At 48.0% G+C, this 17622-nt stretch overlaps 2 protein-coding genes across 3 annotated transcripts in view; both read right to left on the bottom strand.

Annotated features, from left to right (window-relative positions):
* MAP2K5 (mitogen-activated protein kinase kinase 5) overlaps nt 1-2022 on the bottom strand; it is a 138498-nt gene extending 136476 nt beyond the window's left edge. For both annotated transcript variants that reach the window (XM_031505717.2, XM_031505719.2), the window contains exon 1: nt 1764-2022. In XM_031505717.2, the coding sequence (XP_031361577.1) occupies nt 1764-1898 (135 nt within the window). In that variant the 5' untranslated portion in view covers nt 1899-2022. The remainder of the gene's footprint in view (nt 1-1763) is intronic.
* Nucleotides 2023-11124: 9102 nt separating this feature from the next.
* Nucleotides 11125-14195, bottom strand: C11H15orf61 (chromosome 11 C15orf61 homolog). Its single transcript, XM_021552561.2, has 2 exons — nt 13862-14195; nt 11125-11788 (listed from the first exon to the last, which is right to left on the bottom strand). Exons 1-2 carry the CDS (start codon nt 14193-14195, stop codon nt 11661-11663), a joined length of 462 nt encoding a protein of 153 aa, XP_021408236.2. The 3' UTR covers nt 11125-11660.
* Nucleotides 14196-17622: the final 3427 nt, after the last annotated feature.

Below are 17622 nucleotides of genomic sequence, written 5' to 3'. Positions count from 1 at the left end.
GGATGGGGGAATGCCACCAGGGGAGGGGGAAATGCCACCAGGGGAGGGGGAAATGCCACCAGGGGATGGGGGAATGCCACCAGGGGATGGGGAAATGCCACCACAGGAGGGGGAAATGCCACCAGGGGATGGTGAAATGCCACCAGGGGAGGGGGAAATGCCACCAGGGGATGGGGAAATGCCACCAGGGGATGGGGAAATGCCACCACAGGAGGGGGAAATGCCACCAGGAGAGGGGGAAATGCCACCACAGGAGGGGGAAATGCCACCAGGGGAGGGGGAAATGCCACCAGGGGATGGGGAAATGCCACCAGGGGAGGGGGAAATGCCACCAGGAGAGGGGGAAATGCCACCACAGGAGGGGGAAATGCCACCAGGGGATGGGGGAATGCCACCAGGGGATGGGGAAATGCCACCAGGGGATGGGGGAATGCCACCAGGGGATGGGGGAATGCCACCAGGGGATGGGGAAATGCCACCAGGGGAGGGGGAAATGCCACCAGGAGAGGGGGAAATGCCACCAGGAGATGGGGAAATGCCACCAGGAGAGGGGGAAATGCCACCACGGGATGGGGAAATGCCACCAGGGGATGGGGAAATGCCACCAGGGGAGGGGGAAATGCCACCAGGGGATGGGGAAATGCCACCAGGGGATGGGGAAATGCCACCAGAGGAGGGGGAAATGCCACCAGGGGATGGGGAAATGCCACCAGGGGATGGGGCTGGCACGGAGCAGGGGATGCCCCGACCCGGAGGAGTCCCCGGGAGCGGCTCGGGGACTCCAAAGGTCCGTTCCAGCCCCGGGATGGCCCTGCCTGGCACCTGCAGCACCGGCGGGAGCCAGACCCTGCACGAATCACCGTTCCCTCAAAGCCAAAAGGCACCGAAAACACCTCCCGCCGTCCCGGGAGGGATGCCGGCACCCTCGGAGCACGGAGCGGGATGGTGGCACCCCCGGGTGGGCACGGGGTCCCGGTGACACCCCCGGGATGGGAGCGGGGTCCCGGTGACTCCCCCGGGTTGGGAAAGGGGGTCCCGGTGACACCCCCGGGTGGGCACGGGGTCCCGGTGACACCCCCGGGTTGGGAAAGGGGGTCCCGGTGACTCCCCCGGGTTTGGGAGCGGGGTCCCGGTGACTCCCCCGGGATGGGAAAGGGGTCCCGGTGACACCCCCGGGTTTGGGAGGATGGTCCCGGTGACACCCCCGGGATGGGAAAGGGGGACCCAGTGTCTCCCCCGGGTTTGGGAGCGGGGTCCCGGTGACTCCCCCGGGATGGGAAAGGGGTCCCGGTGACTTCCCCGGGTTTGGGAGGATGGTCCCGGTGACTCCCCCGGGATGGGAAAGGGGGTCCCGGTGACACCCCCGGGATGGGAAAGGGGTCCCGGTGACTCCCCCGGGATGGGAAAGGGGGTCCCGGTGACACCCCCGGGATGGGAAAGGGGTCCCGGTGACTCCCCCGGGATGGGAAAGGGGGTCCCGGTGACACCCCCGGGATGGGAAAGGGGTCCCGGTGTCACCCCAGGCAGTCCCGGTCCCGGTGACACCCCGGGCAGTCCCGGTGACACCCCGGGCAGTCCCGGTGACACCCCGGGCGGTCCCGGTGTCACCCCGGGCAGTCCCGGTGCCGGTGCCGGTGTCACCCCGGGCAGTCCCGGTGTCACCCCGGGCAGTCCCGGTGTCACCCCGGGCAGTCCCGGTCCCGGTGTCACCCCGGGCAGTCCCGGTCCCGGTCCCGGTGCCGGTGCCGGTCGGAGCCGCTCACCAGCACGTCCCTGAAGAGCAGCTGCGGCGCGGAGTGCACGGTCCAGTCCACGGCGGCTCCGTCGGGGACCCTGATGCGGATGACGAGCGCCCGGCTCTCCATGGCGCCGCAGGGGCCGCAGAGCAGCCAGAGCATCCCCGCCCCGCGGGCTCACATGCTGCGGCCGAACCGGGCCGAACCGGGCCGAACCGAGCCGAACCGGGCCGGGCCAAACCAACCGGGCCGGGCTCAGCCCGCACCGCCCCCGCAGGAAGGAGCCGCTGCCCCGGAACCAAAGCGGAGCCCCGGGAGGAGGAGCAGGAGGAAGGGCAGGGAGGCGGTGCCGTGGCGGGAGGAGCCGGTCCCGCCCCGCCGTGCTTCAGGTGGTTTCGGGTCCCGGCTGTGCTTTGGCGATGTGGAACGGCGAGTCCGGCCGGCCGGGATCCCCCGGGGAGCGGGGCTGAGCCCATCTCCACAAGAACACAGACAGAAAGCACAAACACAAACAGAAAAACCCAGCCAGAAAAACCCAACCAGAAAAACCCAAACAGAAAAACCCAAACAGAAAAACCCAAACACAAACAGAAAAACCCAAACAGAAAAACCCAAACACAAACAGAAAAACCCAACCAGAAAAACCCAAACACAAACCCAAACAGAAAAACACAAACACAAACACAAACAGAAAAACCCAAACACAAACAGAAAAACCCTAACACAAACCCAGCCAGAAAAACCCAAACAGAAAAACCCTAACACAAACCCAGCCAGAAAAACCCAAACACAAACCCAGCCAGAAAAACCCAAACACAAACCCAAACACAAACCCAACCAGAAAAACCCAAACACAAACCCAAACACAAACCCAACCAGAAAAACCCAAACACAAACCCAAACACAAACCCAACCAGAAAAACCCAAACACAAACCCAACCAGAAAAACCCAAACACAAACCCAAACAGGAAAACCCAAACACAAACCCAAACAGAAAAACCCAACCAGAAAACCTCAAACACAATCTCAAACACAAAAACCCAAACACAAACTCAAACACAAAACCCCAAACACCAAAACCCAAACAAAACCCAGACTGTGCCAGCTGCACTCGGATAACGCGCCCCTGCGGAGCAAACAGGGGACGGGCACTGGGAATGGGCACTGGGAATGGCACTGGGAATGGGAACAGGGAATGGCACTGGGATGGGCACTGGGAATAGGAACAGGGAATGGCACTGGGAGTGGCACTGGGATGGGCACTGGGAATGGCACTGGGAGTGGCACTGGGATGGGCACTGGGATGGGCACTGGGAATGGCACTGGGATGGGCACTGGGAATGGCACTGGGATGGGCACTGGGATGGGCACTGGGAGTGGCACTGGGAGTGGCACTGGGAATGGCACTGGGATGGGCTCTGGGAATGAGAACAGGGAATGGCACTGGGAGTGGCACTGGGAATAGCACTGGGAATGGCACTAGGAATGGCACTGGGATGGGCACTGGGAATGGCACTGGGAATGTCACTGGGATGGGCACTGGGAATGGCACTGGGAATGTCACTGGGAATGTCACTGGGACAGGCACTGGGAATGGCACTGGGACGGGCACTGGGAATGTCACTGGGAATGGCACTGGGACGGGCACTGGGAATGGCACTAGGAATGGCACTGGGACTGGCACTGGGACGGGCACTGGGAATGTCACTGGGAATGGCACTGGGACAGGCACTGGGAATGGCACTGGGAATGGCACTGGGAATAGGAACAGGGAATGGCACTGGGACAGGCACTGGGAATGGCACTGGGACAGGCACTGGGATGGGCACTGGGAATGGCACTGGGAATGGCACTGGGACTGGCACTGGGATGGGCACTGAGAATGTCACTGGGAATGGCACTGGGAATGTCACTGGGAGTGGCACTGGGACTGGCACTGGGATGGGCACTGGGAGTGGCACTGGGACAGGCACTGGGACAGGCACTGGGATGGGCACTGGGAGTGGCACTGGGACACCCACCACCTGCCAACACCTGGTGTCCAGCTCCAGGTGTGCCAGGGATGCCGCTGAACCTGCCCGTCTGCCAGAGGAGATCCCTGCCCACCTCAGGGGCAAAGGGGCAACCTTTGACAGCCCTGCAATCCCAAAAGGCCAAATCCAGCTTTTAAAACCAGTCACAGGGAGAGCTCTGCTCCACACAGCTCTGCAGCATCAAATAATCCACTTCTTTATTTTTTTTTTATGGAGAGAACAGCATTAATCTCAATTGTGGGCTATTGATCCGTGCATTTTATCACACTCTCTCACATTATCATCTCTGACAAACTGGACCATTTGAGTTATTTTATCAATTTAGAGTGGGGGGAATGGGAGGTATATTTAATTCCTGAAACGTCTTCAAGCTTCTTCATATTCGAACTCTACTTTGTTTGAGCTCTAGGAAAAAAAAATTCAATGGCCATTAACAGAGATAAATTCTCTCTCTGTTCAATAACTTTATAATTTAGTTCCTATACTAAAAATTAATAGAGCCCCAGCTCCTAAGGATCTGAGGGACTGCTGGTGCCCACACAGACATCTTTCTGCTCAAATGAACCTTTTACCTGCAGTCCCTGTGTACCTTTCACTCAGCTCCATTTCAATCAGAGTCATTTTCTATTAAATTTTAAAGAATAGGACACAAAATGATGGAATTTCTATAGGCCTGCAATTTTTCTAAAATGTCTTCTTCATTTGTGAGACTATGGGGAAAACCAACTCAATTTGCCAAATTTGCATAAATATTACGTCGCTTTTCCAGGGCTAATCATAACCTTAATCTCCCATTCTGATTTGTGTAATCAAACTTGAAGGTTTTTTATATCTTAAGAAGTACAGGACATCAAGAACATATTTATTGATACAGGTTTGGTTTTGCCACGGACTTCTTTAAAAGCCAAGTTTAATCAGAAATTTTCAGTTGAAATACACAAATTGCTGATATTTATTTTATCATGCCGCAGAAGTTTTGCTGTGAGATGTCACCAACATTGATTTTTATATCTTATTCTTTAATGGTGGAGGGAAAATTGCTGTTGCAAGAACACAATCCGTGATTTTTTTAATATAAAATATTCTTGATGTTCTGCATTTGAGTAGCCCAAGAACCTCTCCTTAAAAAGTTCAAATTCCCAGTAGAAGGATTCTAGAAACCCCATTAAAAATCATTTAAATAATTGATTACAACACAACATTAATAACCACATCACCAAAGTTATCCTTCACCCACAAGGGAACGCCACCTATTGTAAACGCAGGCGAACCCAATGGGAAGAAATGTTGATGTTTGACTCCATTCAGAAGGCTGGATGATTTCTTTATAATAACTATGTTAAAATACATTAATTTGCTATATAAAAGAGGATACTCAAACTATATACTATTTTCTCTACCTCTTTCAATTCGTGACCCTCTCTGAGAGTCCAGCACTAGATGGGTTGGGTTGGGTTGGGTTGGGTTGGATTGGGTTGGGTTGGGTTGGATTGGATTGGGTTGGGTTGGGTTGGATTGGGTTGGGTTGGGTTGGGTTGGGTTGGGTTGAGTTGGGTTGGATTGGATTGGGTTGGGTTGGGTTGGATTGGATTGGATTGGATTGGATTGGATTGGATTGGATTGGATTGGATTGGTTTGGATTGGATTGGGTTGGAATGGATTGGATTGGGTTGGATTGGATTGGTTGGATTGGATTGGATTGGATTGGATTGGATTGGATTGGATTGCAATGGATTGGGTTGGATTGGGTTGGGTTGGTTGGGTTGGTTTGGCCACCAGCTCCAACAATCCTCACCAGAATCCAACCCAGCATCACCCCAGGTAAACAATTCTCCAAACACATTCCACATGGGAAAACAAGGAGCAGAAATAGAAATTATTTTCCCTTTCTTCTCTCTGTGCTCCTCTATAAAAATCCTGAGAGGGAGAGAAACGCGCCTGCCACAGCCACCCAAAGTGCAAAAGGAATGGAAACCCAACACCCAAAGGAATGATGTTAATTAGAGGATGGTGCAGCCAGGACTTCTCGAAATTCGGGATTTGATTTGCGAGGGGCTCGGAGCCTCCCTCGGTGGCTGCCAGTGCTGCCACTCGCAGTGTGCTGCTGCTCTCTGCTGCTTCCCAGCGCCGCTGGAGAGCACCGGGAGCATCCCGAGGCCAAGGAAGAAACATAAACATACAAATAAAAAAATAAAAATCTCTGTCTTTCCAGAGTGCTGACACAGGAAGGAAAGGAGGAAAATCATTCTCATCTCGCAGGAGTCTCCGTGAGGATGGAAAAAATGCAAATCCCAGTGATTTGCTTAGCAGGGTCATCTACTCCAAAAGTAAGGAAAGAAGTTATTACCTGCTGAATTCCCACTGCAAGGGAAGGTGCCCAGCACAGGAAATTTTCTATTTTTGCTCTGTCACAACCACCCTGTAATGGAGTTCTGTCAAAAGGAAGAGGGAGGAAAAGAAGAGCTGCTTCCCCCAAAATTCAAACCCTGCTGTTGAATTTTGCTGTGGCAGGAGGTGGATTTGGGTTTTTGTGGCCTCATTCTCAGCAGTGGGATGGGTAAAAATACCCAGCAGTGACTTAAAACTGAGTTTAGGATTCCCAGTTCCTCCAGTCCTGCACTCATCCCCTTGGATAAAAGGAGGCACAGGAAGGATAGAGGCAGAAAATGCTGATTTCATTCTGGATCCTACTCAGCAGCTCCAAAAATCTCATTAGTACTAGAATTTTCCCAGCTATGACCTAGGAATAATGTACTCATATATATTAAAAATATATCAATAATATAATAATAAATATAATATATAATATATAAATAATATAATAATACATATATACTATAATATATAGTATATAAATGCTATTATAATATTATAATATGGTAATAAGATACATAAAATTAGAATAAAGTAATATAATAGAAATAATAAAATAATATAGAAATAATGTATGAACTAGGACTAATGTGTATTTATTATGTAACAGGCTAAATAATTCCCATTTAACTATGAAAATATTTTGGAATACTATTGCATTCCAACACCAGCACTGTGCCACCTTACCTGTAATTCAGACAGTGAATATAAGTGTATAATTCACCAAATTCAATTTGTCATCCCTGCTTCCTCCCTGCACCAGTTTCTAGGCTGGAATTATAAATAACAAAGGACAAATTCTCAGTTTCCTAGAGAGAAAATGGCACCTGATGGTTGTTTTAGGAGCACACATTTTTCCTGTCTTTTTGGAATGATATTAATGTCTCACTTTCTGTGTTGATAAATAACATTTCATGGTAAAATTCACTTTTTTTTCCTTTCAATTGCCTGTGAGTGCAGCAAACTGAATTCCCTCAGGCTCATGAAAAATAGGTCAGCAGTGTCCAGGATTTCTAAAGATATTCTTCCCTGAAAGGCATCTCCTGGAAAGGCTCCCCAAGTGCACCAGGGATAAATCCAAATTCCTTAAAAATGGCATCAAAACTTCCACCAAACTTCCACTGCCACCCTGCAGTTTCTCTGGAATAGGAAAGGATTGTTTGGCACCCAAATATCAGGAAATAAATTCACCTTTTCTGTTCACAGGGACACCCACAAACGGATCTTTTAAAGCTCTTTTTTTTCCCAACAAACCCAACTCACACTGAGAAAAAACATAACAATGGTGAACTGATTTAGGCCAAAATAGTAAATATTTAGTTTTTGCTTGAAATTATGAATAACTTTTGCAAAGGAGCAGATTGTGTGATGCACAGGAACTCCTGCAGTTGGGCTGTGTGTGGTTAATGCTGCTCCTGCACCCCTTCACACCAGCTCCAGGGGCTGCATAATTGTTTTTCTGTCAACCTATAAATTCTTGAGTAACAACAAAATTATTGTGATTTTTCTTGCTAAATAATTCATATCTCACCAAGTACATAAGCAGGCCCATGAATCACTGAGCATGTAACAATCATATCTAATGGCATTTCTTCTTTTAGGGAACAAAAAAAGCCAGAAACCAGGTTTGACTTTGTAATCTTGTTCAAAAATCAGTGTTCTAATCTGATATTTACATTTTAAACTTGAAAGTTCCCTTGATCAGAGTCTGAAGGATTGCTTTTAATCATCTTTTCCACTTTTAATTCTATTAGGAATATTAATATCACTGCAAGTAATAAATTGGTTTATTATGAACTACAACAGGGCTCATAAACTGTGCTTAAAGTGATGCAATTGCTTTCAAATCACTCCAAGTTGTTTGTATTTGACTTTTCAGGACTTAAATGCAAAAAACCAACATCTTATTTTTTTCTAGGAATAAATCTTTCAAGCCAACTTGCAATACATTAGTGACAATCTTTATTCTACATTCCCTGGCTGCAGGGCTGAAGCTGCCACTTGTTCTTAGGTGTATTTAAACTGAAATATACAGCCCAAAATTTAAATCACGGCTTCTATTTCCAGAAACAGGGAAAGGAATCAAGATGACTCTCGGAATTATGAGCTCACTTTTCTGCAGTGAACATGATTAAGGGGTTACAGCAAAAGCCAATATAAATTAAATGGCCACAGTAAATAATACATGAAGCAAAATCCCCTTTGTTTCAGGAAAAGTTGCTCTAAACCAGAGGCCTAGGGGCATTCAACTATTAAAAAGTACCTAAATTTCATTCAATAATAATAACATACATCAGGGAGATCTATAATTATGGTTTGTGAGGAGATTTAGGTCAACACACAAGGTAAGGTGAGGACAGATTTAAATTCTGCCCAAGTCAGTGGAAGGTCAGCAGGAGAAAAGCTCTGGATGTTGCTCCAGGGAAAGAGAGGGAAGCAGGAAAAGAGCACAAAAACTGATTTTTCAGACAATATGGGAATACTAATCATAAATATTTAGGAGTTCCAATCCAGTCTTTAAATCCAGAATTAATTCACAGCGGGGAGAAAAAGTCAAGAACTTCGCGTTGAACTGGGTCCACCTGCACGCACTTCATCAAGTGGTGATAAAAAAAGTGACAGTAATTCTAAAAATATTGAAATAAAATGAACTGCCTGGACCACGTTTGCATCAGCAGCCCCAAAACTTCAGGAAAACAAACAAAGGCACCGATGTTTAAGCACAATTTGGAGACAGCAGCAGAAAAGGGCATTTCTTGGGGTAACTCATTAGCGGTGCGGAGTCTCAGGTGAAACGTTTATCAACCATACAAAAAGGCCTAAAAGTGAAATATAGTAATTAAGAGCTGGGTTTTATCGATTGCGTGGCTTAAGTAATTTTTCAGGAGCCAGGTAAGATTTAATAAGTATAAGTAGTTAAAGATCCTGCCTTGGCTCTGCCATTAGAGCGTAATTGAAGCGGTAAAAAAGATCAGCTGAACGTGTGTTGATTACCACCTTATCTTTGAGAGGCAATTAAGCACCTCAATCATTGCAACGAGATTTGATTGTGCAGCCTTTATTGGACATTGATCTTTCAGCAAAGCAGCTGCATTTCCCATTTCAGTGACAGCAGCAGAGTTGAACTGGGACACCCGAGCCCGCTGACCCGGCCCAGGGGTGACACCAGCAGCTCCTCCAGCTTCAGGTGCCCACAGAAATCATCATTATTTCAGGAGGTGCTACAAGGAGGAGCCACCTGATCCTCGGGGTTTCGTTTCTCTGGAGTAGTTAAGGGAGGGGAAACAAAGCTCTGGGATCTCATCTCTCCCTCATTTAAACATCAGCAAGGAGATAATTGAGGCCAGGCTAGCAGGGGGAGCTAAACTTTACTCGGAATGGGAGGCAGAGCAAATCAGATCTGTCAGAAGTCAAAAGGGTCATTTCGTGGATCAATTGTTCCCGAGCGCTGCAGAATTTTTTGAGACAGGGTGGTACAAATCTTCCTGGCCCTCAGTATCTTGCATTCAGGCCAAAACTCGAGTGATAAAAAAATAGAGGCTGAGAAGTTGGTATCCATAGCAAAACAGGAGTGGAAACGTTTTACCTTTGAAAAGAAGCAGCTGGGTTTATAGTCACACATGAAAACGATTTCATCATGATTTAATAACTCAAGTTATCCCTTGCAAAGAGCTCATTTTCCCTCTGAAGAAGGGAAGCCTTGGTGAAAGCAATGAGCAATCCCATATTGGCACTCTGCCCTCAGACACCTCCCAGTTCATCCTTCAGCACCATCAACTTCCTGAGAGCAAGAGGTCCATTGATTTCCATGTAATACAAGAAAATATTACATTTGCTTAATTGTTACACAGTGAGACCATTGAACAAGAGATCAGGGCTCTGTTGAACGCTGCTCGCAGCACGGAATTGCAGCGATCAATAGGGCAGTTTGTCAGAGATGTTCTCCAAGGAGCCCTGCCCATCACTGCGGGGACGGGGCTGCTGCATTTATTGGAAAGCAGGGGAGCCCAGTCAGCAGTGCCCATGATCAGAAATCAAACGAGCTGCAGCTCCAGCGAAGAGCTGTATTTACGGGCTGGTAATTAAAAACCATTTTATCAACCTTGTGTTGAGCCTAAACCTTTACAGGCAGGTATTGATGAGCTCTGTGGCAATGAATGAGCAGTATTTGACTTTAAACTTACGGGCTGCGCTGCAAATCAGCTCCAGGAAAATGCTAACTGCAATTTTTCTTATTAACGAGGGCTCTCGTAATGCCATCTCTGCATCTTTGAGACATTTAACTCGTGGCAAGAATATTCTCCAAAATTTAACAGCGCCAGCACTTCCCTGATGAAATAAAAGCGTTTAGTGCTGCTTTTAGGAAAGCCACATGTGTTGCTTCATTAAGTGGGAAACACTTCTGTTATCTGGAATGAAGTTAAAAAGTATTTAAATGACATTATACTGTAGCCATAGCTTGATAATCATTTACTGAGGAAAAGTGGTTCCCCTTCAAACCAAACCCTACCCATTCCACATTTCTTTTTTGACTCCTGAGAACTGGAATGACCAACTTCCATCAGCAGCTGTGGGATTTGGAACTGACATTCCATTAATTGCTGGCCCTAAATCCCAGCACCAGCAATAGATCCTGCACAGGTCTTCCTGTTTCCATTAATTCCAGATTTCAACTATCCAAACAGTTCCCCAAAAGCTTTTTTTATTTTTTGCCCAGGTTTCCAACTGATATGAAGTTGTTTTGCCATTGTTTGTGCCTGGTTACAACTGGAGAAATCAGTTATTTTGCATCCAAAAATTGAGATATTCTTATAGTATTCTCATTCTCACCATTAATTAAAAATACCAGCAATTTGTGAATTAGCACAGGGGCCTAAATATTCTGCATCACTTAGATTTTGTACTTACCTATAAAGCAATCAAAAGAAAAACAACACCACACATCTGGAGCTAAAGAATTGCAAAAGGTACAAGCATCAAACGTATTTTGGATATTTTATTTAAATATCATTTCAAAAATTGTGATACAACAACTCTGCACTTGTTTTAGGGTGGGTGTTTTTCCCCAAAGGCTCTTCCAGGTGATGGTGACCACTCAGTGCCAAGGATTTATTCAGACACAGTGCCAATTAATTCAATATGAAATATCTAGACAGGATCTACACCTGAGCAGCTTTGTCATTTCAGGGACATTCTGAAAATGTCAGTGCATTCACAGTTTCCTCACCCACAGGCTACAATTCAGCTCTCTAAGTTGATAAATGCATCTCTTTAAATGATCACAAGTTTGTCCAGCAGCACCAGTCCCTGACTTCCAGACACACCCTGAGAAATTCTAATTCTTCAACTTCAAACCTCTGCAAAAACAAACCTCTCACGACCAAAAATTCCAAGCAGCTTCCTGAATCAGCACACTGACTATGAGAACACAGTGGAGAAACCAAATTTTTTAGGTTTTTTCACTCAAAGGCAGCAGATATTGGCAGCACGGAACCCTCCAGAGGACAGATACTCGGTTCAGTACATGGCTCCTTCATCTTCTTTATTTAGAAAATAAATAGTGACTGGGCCATGGCTGGTGTGAACAGTCTCTGTGACACGGGCAAAGAACCAGGAGCCAATTCCATACAGTAAAGTTGGGATGCCTAAGGAGAGATACAAACACGTTACACACTCAGAGTGAAACCCAAACTGCAAATTCAGAGCGAGGAATGGTGACTCCAAAATGAAATGAGAGGGGAAATATCCCTGGAAAAGCTGCCTTAGAAATAGTTTATCTTTATTTAAATGCAGCAATCAGTGCTTAACACCTTTGCTGTTGGCACGAGGATGGAAGCAGCAATATGCAGGAATTATTACAAAAAGAAAACAGGAGAACAACATGAAAGAAGTGAAATATTGCCATGTACATGTGATTTCTACTGATTAAATATATATATACATATATATATATCTTCAAATACTAAACCCAAACTCCCAGAATATCCACTTAAGTTATTGGAGTCTGTGTCAGAGCAGAAATTAAAAAAATAGGTAGTGAATCCATAGATCAACATGAAGCTGCTCTGGGGAAAATCAGATCAGCAGTCAAAACTATCAGCTCCAACAGAACTGCAATAGGCAAAAAAACAAACAAACAAAAATATTTAAAGTGACATGTTTTAGCCCTGTCAATTTATCCATCTATTACAGACAATATTCTCTTTATTATAGAGGGGAAAAACAGAGGTGGATTTAGGCCCTGAATTCAGAAACACCAAATTTAACATGCTTGAAACTAAGTGCTTAAACAGGATTCTGAGGGAAATAAATTGCCTTTTTAATCATGTTTTGCAAACATTTAAATATAAAACATTCAGGGTAGTTGTGAGGAAAACAAAGTTGTGACTGGGTGAAGGGAAAAAGAAAATCAGATTTAAAGGTGCTGCTAAGAAATCAATCTTTGTGATTATATTTTCTCACTACATCAGCCTGGAAAGGTCAGTAAATTAAGAGCAGCAGACACACTTCGAAAAAGTCACTGAAGGCTTGTGAAGAAAAGGAAATTTTAAAAAATTAAACACGGAAATAAAGAATGCATGAAATGTTATGGCATTGAATCTGCAGCCGAAGTTTTGAAATAATATACTTCAAAAGTATATGTCTATACTATATATATATATAATATTTTTTGACATGAATAAGGTGCTGATAAAGCCTTTTTATGATAAGGATTTCTATTCCAGCAGCACATGAGGGTCCAAGCAGCCTGACCATTCCTGCAGCAGAATTGCTCAGAGGACAGAAGCTGATCCCCAGGACGAGGAGAGAGGGAGAGAGAGGAACAAGGAGAAAAGGGAGAGGGAGAGCGGGAAAGAGAGAGGGAGAGGAGGAGGAGTAGGGAGAAAGGGAGAGGGGAAAAGAGGAAAGGAGAGAAAGAAGAGAAAAGAGGGAGAGCAGTAAGGAAAAAGGGAAAGGGGAAAGAGGAAAGGAAAGAGAGAGGAGTAAGGAAAAAGGGAGTGAGGAAAGAAGAAAGGAGAAAGAAGAGGAGTAGGGAGAAAGGGTGAGGGAAAAGAGGAAAGGAGAGAAAAGAGGGAGAGGAGTAAGGAAGAAGGGAGAGGGGAAAGAGGAAAGGAGAGGGAGAGGAGTAGGGAGAGGGGGTGAAGGGAAAGGAAAGGAAAGGAGAGAAAGAAGAGAAAAGAGGGGGAGGAGTAAGGAAAAAGGGGAAAGAGGAAAGGAAACAGAGAGGAGTAAGGAAAAAGGGAGTGAGGAAAGAGGAAAGGAGAGAACGAGGACCAGGGAGAAAGGGTGAGGGGAAAGAGGAAAGGAGAGAAAAGAGGGAGAGGAGTAAGGAAGAAGGGAGAGGGGAAAATAGAGAGAAAAGAGGAGAGAAGTAAGGAAAAAGGGTGAGGGGAAAGAGGAAAGGAGAGGGAGAGGAGTAGGGAGAAAGGGAGAGAGGAAAATAGAGAAAAGAGAGGGAGAGGAGTAAGGAGAAAGGGAGAGGGGAAAATAGAGAGAGAAAAGAGAGGGAGAGGAGTAAGGAAAAAGGGTTGAGGGGAAAGAGGAAAGGAGAGAAAGGAGAGGGAGAGGAGTAAGCAGAAAGGGTGAGGGGAAAAGAGAAGGAGGAGAAGAAGGGAAAGGCGAAAAGGAGATGAACAGGGAAAAGAAAGCAGAGAGTGAGGAACAGGGGAAAGCGAGGGGGAAAGAGCAGGGAGCGGAGCGGGCCCGGGCGGCCTCACCGGCGTTGAGCAGCTTGAGGGCGGTGAAGAAGGCGTCCTGCAGCGCCAGGTCCTGCGGCGCGGCGCGGGAGCAGTGGTACTTGATGAAGGGGAAGCAGCCGGTGCGCAGCACCAGGTAGTTGGCGCCGTCCACGGGCCAGTTGAAGTGCGAGAGGCCGAACTGGTCGTTGCGCACCGCGCTGTACTTGACGCAGAACGAGGTCCAGTGGGGCAGGCGGCGCTGCCGCAGGTGCTGGCTCAGCACCTCAGAGGCGGCGGGCCGGGCCGCGGCCGCGCCCCGCAGCAGCAGCAGCGCCACGGCCGCGCCGTGCAGCCGCCGCAGCGCCGCCCGCATCGCCCGCAGCGCGCCTGCGCCGCGCGGGGGCGGGCGGGGCGAGCGGGACGGAGCGGGAATGGAGCGGGACACGGGAATGGAGCGGGACACGGGAATGGAGCGGGACACGGGAATGGAGCGGGAACAGACCGGGACACGGGAATGGAGCGGGAACGGAGCGGGACACGGGAATGGAGCGGGAACGGAGCGGGACACGGGAATGGAACGGGAACTGACAGCGAATGGAAAGGGAACGGAACGGGACGGAGCGGGAACGGAGCGAGAATGGAGCGGGAACAGAGCGGGGACGGAGCGGGAATGGAGCGGGAACAGACAGGGAATGGAACGGGAATGGAGCGGAAATGGAACGGGGACGGAACAGGAATGGAACGGGAACAGACAGGGAATGGAACGGGAATGGAGCGGGAATGGAGCGGGACACGGGAATGGAGCGGGAACAGACCGGGACACGGGAATGGAGCGGGAACGGAGCGGGACACGGGAATGGAGCGGGAACGGAGCGGGACACGGGAATGGAACGGGAACTGACAGCGAATGGAAAGGGAACGGAACGGGACGGAGCGGGAACGGAGCGAGAATGGAGCGGGAACAGAGCGGGGACGGAGCGGGAATGGAGCGGGAACAGACAGGGAATGGAACGGGAATGGAGCGGAAATGGAACGGGGACGGAACAGGAATGGAACGGGAACAGACAGGGAATGGAGAGGGAACAGACAGGGAATGGAACGGGAATGGAGCGGGAACGGAGCAGGAATGGAATGGGGACGGAACAGGAATGGAGCGGGGACAGGGAATGGAACGGGAATGGAGCGGGAACGGAGCAGGAATGGAGCGGGAACAGACAGGGAATGGAGCGGGAATGGAATGGGAATGGAGCGGGAACAGACAGGGAATGGAGCAGGAACGGAATGGGAATGGAGCGGGAACAGACAGGGAATGGAGCGGGAATGGAGCGGGAACGGAATGGGAACGGAGCGGGAACAGAACAGGAATGGAGCGGGAACGGAATGGGAATGGAGCGGGAACAGACAGGGAATGGAGCAGGAACGGAGTGGGAACGGAGCGGGAATGGAGCGGGAATGTGAGAGGGAACAGAACAGGAATGGAGCGGGAACCAAGCGGGGACGGAGCGGGACTGGAGAGGGAATGGAACAGGAGTGTAGAGGGACAGAGGAACTGGAATAGAGCGGGACACGGGAACAGGAATGGAGTGGGAATGGAACGGGAATGGCCCCAGGAATGGAGCAGGACATGGGAATGGGAATGGAGAGGGAATGGCCCTGGGAATGGAGCAGGACAGAGGAACGGGAATGGAACGGGAATCACCGCCAGCTCTGGGCCCCTCGGTTCGGGAAGGACACTGAGGGGCTGGAGCGTGTCCAGGGAAGGGAATGGGGCTGGGAAAGGGCTGGAGAATTCCTGAGGGAGCTGGGAAGGGGCTGAGCCTGGAGAAAAGGAGGCTCAGGGGGACCCTGTGGCTCTGCACAGCTCCTGACAGGAGGGGACAGCCGGTGGGTCAGGATCTGCTCCAGGAACAGGGACAGGAAGAGGACATCATCTAAAGCTGCACCAGGGGAGGCTCAGGTTGGACAGCTGCAGGAATTTCTCCACAGAAAGGGCTGCCCAGGGAGGTTTGGAGTCTCCATCCCTGGAGGTGGCACTCAGGGCTCTGGGCTGGTGCCAAGCTGGGCACTCGGTGACCTTGGAGGGCTTTTCCAAGCTCAGGGATCCTGGGATTCTGTGACAGCCACACCAAGACCATGCTGGAGCTGCCCATGCTGAGGGCGTGGGTCGCCCCGAGCCCTGCATGGAGTGGGAGCATCTCCAAAAAATGGACAGTCCCATTTTTAGAAAGGTTTTGTTGACGCTGATGTGCTGAGGGAGCACCTGCAGCAGCAGCCAGGTTCACCTGGGCTCAGCAGTGCGTCCACCTGCACTGGCTTTACCCAGCAGAGCTCCCTAAAAACCTTCATTTCAGACCCCTTCAAAGACGTAATTGAAAATCAAAGCCTATATTCCATTTTTCTAAGTAAAAGCTAAGGTTTTGAATCATTTAACATTCTGTTTGAGAGGGGGGGAAAAGTCCAGAAAACTGAGAAATGGAAACAGATTTTTTTTCTTTCAATAATTGCAAGCGATATCTCAAACTCAGCAATCTTAGACCATTGAGCTATCCACTATGAACATGCTAATTAATCAATTACTACCCAACAACAGGCCCTGTTTATTTACTGTACTACATGTGTGTAGAACAAGTAATTATTAATCATCACCAGCAACAAATTTCCCCTTCAAGTTCACCTCCCTATAATTAATAGAGCATATAGTTTAGCTTTAATATATTTCTTCAGTAGTGGTAATAGTGGCTGAGGGTAGAAAAGTTGAAATCTGGTACTGTGCTGAAGGGTTGAAATGAAGTATTGAACCTTTAAAGTGATACAATGCTGTTGTATTTCATTAATTACATTAATGAAGGCTGTCAATGATTGTAGTTCTTAATCTTTTGTTCTTCATTAATATAAAAATCTGGAATCTAAAATGAAATTCATAGGGATCTGTACAATGTAACAGAGGGTGCCTCAGAGCTACAGTAACCCACTGTTAAATGGATTTGATATGAATTTTTAAGGATAGCCTTAAAAATCCAGGGATTTGTTACCTTAACCTAGACAGAAGGTGGTAAATTCCCCTGATCTTGAGGTACTGGAGATCTTCCAGGAAAGAGGGAGGGTGAACATTTTGAACATTTCATTTCAGAAGACATCTGGAAGTGGTTGTGTTGATAAACTGCTTTTTTTTTTTTTTTTTTTTTTTTTTTTTTTTTTTTTTGTCATTCTAAATGTGGAAATGTGGGCTAAAAGCTTTTTTTATTTCTTTTATCCAGGGCTTTAAACCCAACTACCTAAAACAGGAGACCCAGTTTCCAGTACCATCAGCTCCAGGTAGCTCTTTCAGGAGAATGACCTGGTCTGTGCTGCACTGAATTCTTGCTGAAACAAAATCCACCAAGTGCTGCCAGTTAAACAAACATCTCCATTTCCAGCTCTGACTCCTGGGGAGCACAAATCCTTTATTTTCATTGTCTGCATCCTCTGCAGGTGCTGCCAAACCTGCTGGCCCTCACCTGCTTCCACGAGCATTCCTCCACTCCCTGCAGCTGAGGAGCCAGCTCCAGATTTTGCCCAAATCTGGCATTTTTTTGGGGGCAGTTTCTGATGAGAAACCACACCTGGGCCACCTTTAATCTTTTAATTCACACTTGTTCTGTTTTCTTCCCATCCAGCTCACATTCTGAAATTCTGAATCTACAGTTCAATGACTTTATGACTCTTTTAATGAGTGGGAATAAATAATCCAGTAGTGGGAACAGAATTATACTCCTGACTTTTTAACAATATTATAATTTCACTTTAAATCTGCAGCACTG

Source organism: Lonchura striata, chromosome 11, assembly GCF_046129695.1.
Source record: "Lonchura striata isolate bLonStr1 chromosome 11, bLonStr1.mat, whole genome shotgun sequence".
Classification (NCBI taxonomy): domain Eukaryota; kingdom Metazoa; phylum Chordata; class Aves; order Passeriformes; family Estrildidae; genus Lonchura; species Lonchura striata.
Note: the sequence above shows the minus strand (reverse complement) of the source record. Positions and strands in the feature narration are given on the sequence as shown.

Bases quoted from the DNA above. Each gene is read 5' to 3' on its own strand.
- C11H15orf61 (XM_021552561.2), bottom strand. From the start codon at position 14,195: ATGCGGGCGGCGCTGCGGCGGCTGCACGGCGCGGCCGTGGCGCTGCTG. The intron at 11,789-13,861 runs GTGAGGCCGCCC...ATCTCTCCTTAG, and splicing joins CCTCAAGCTGCTCAACGCCG to GCATCCCAACTTTACTGTAT.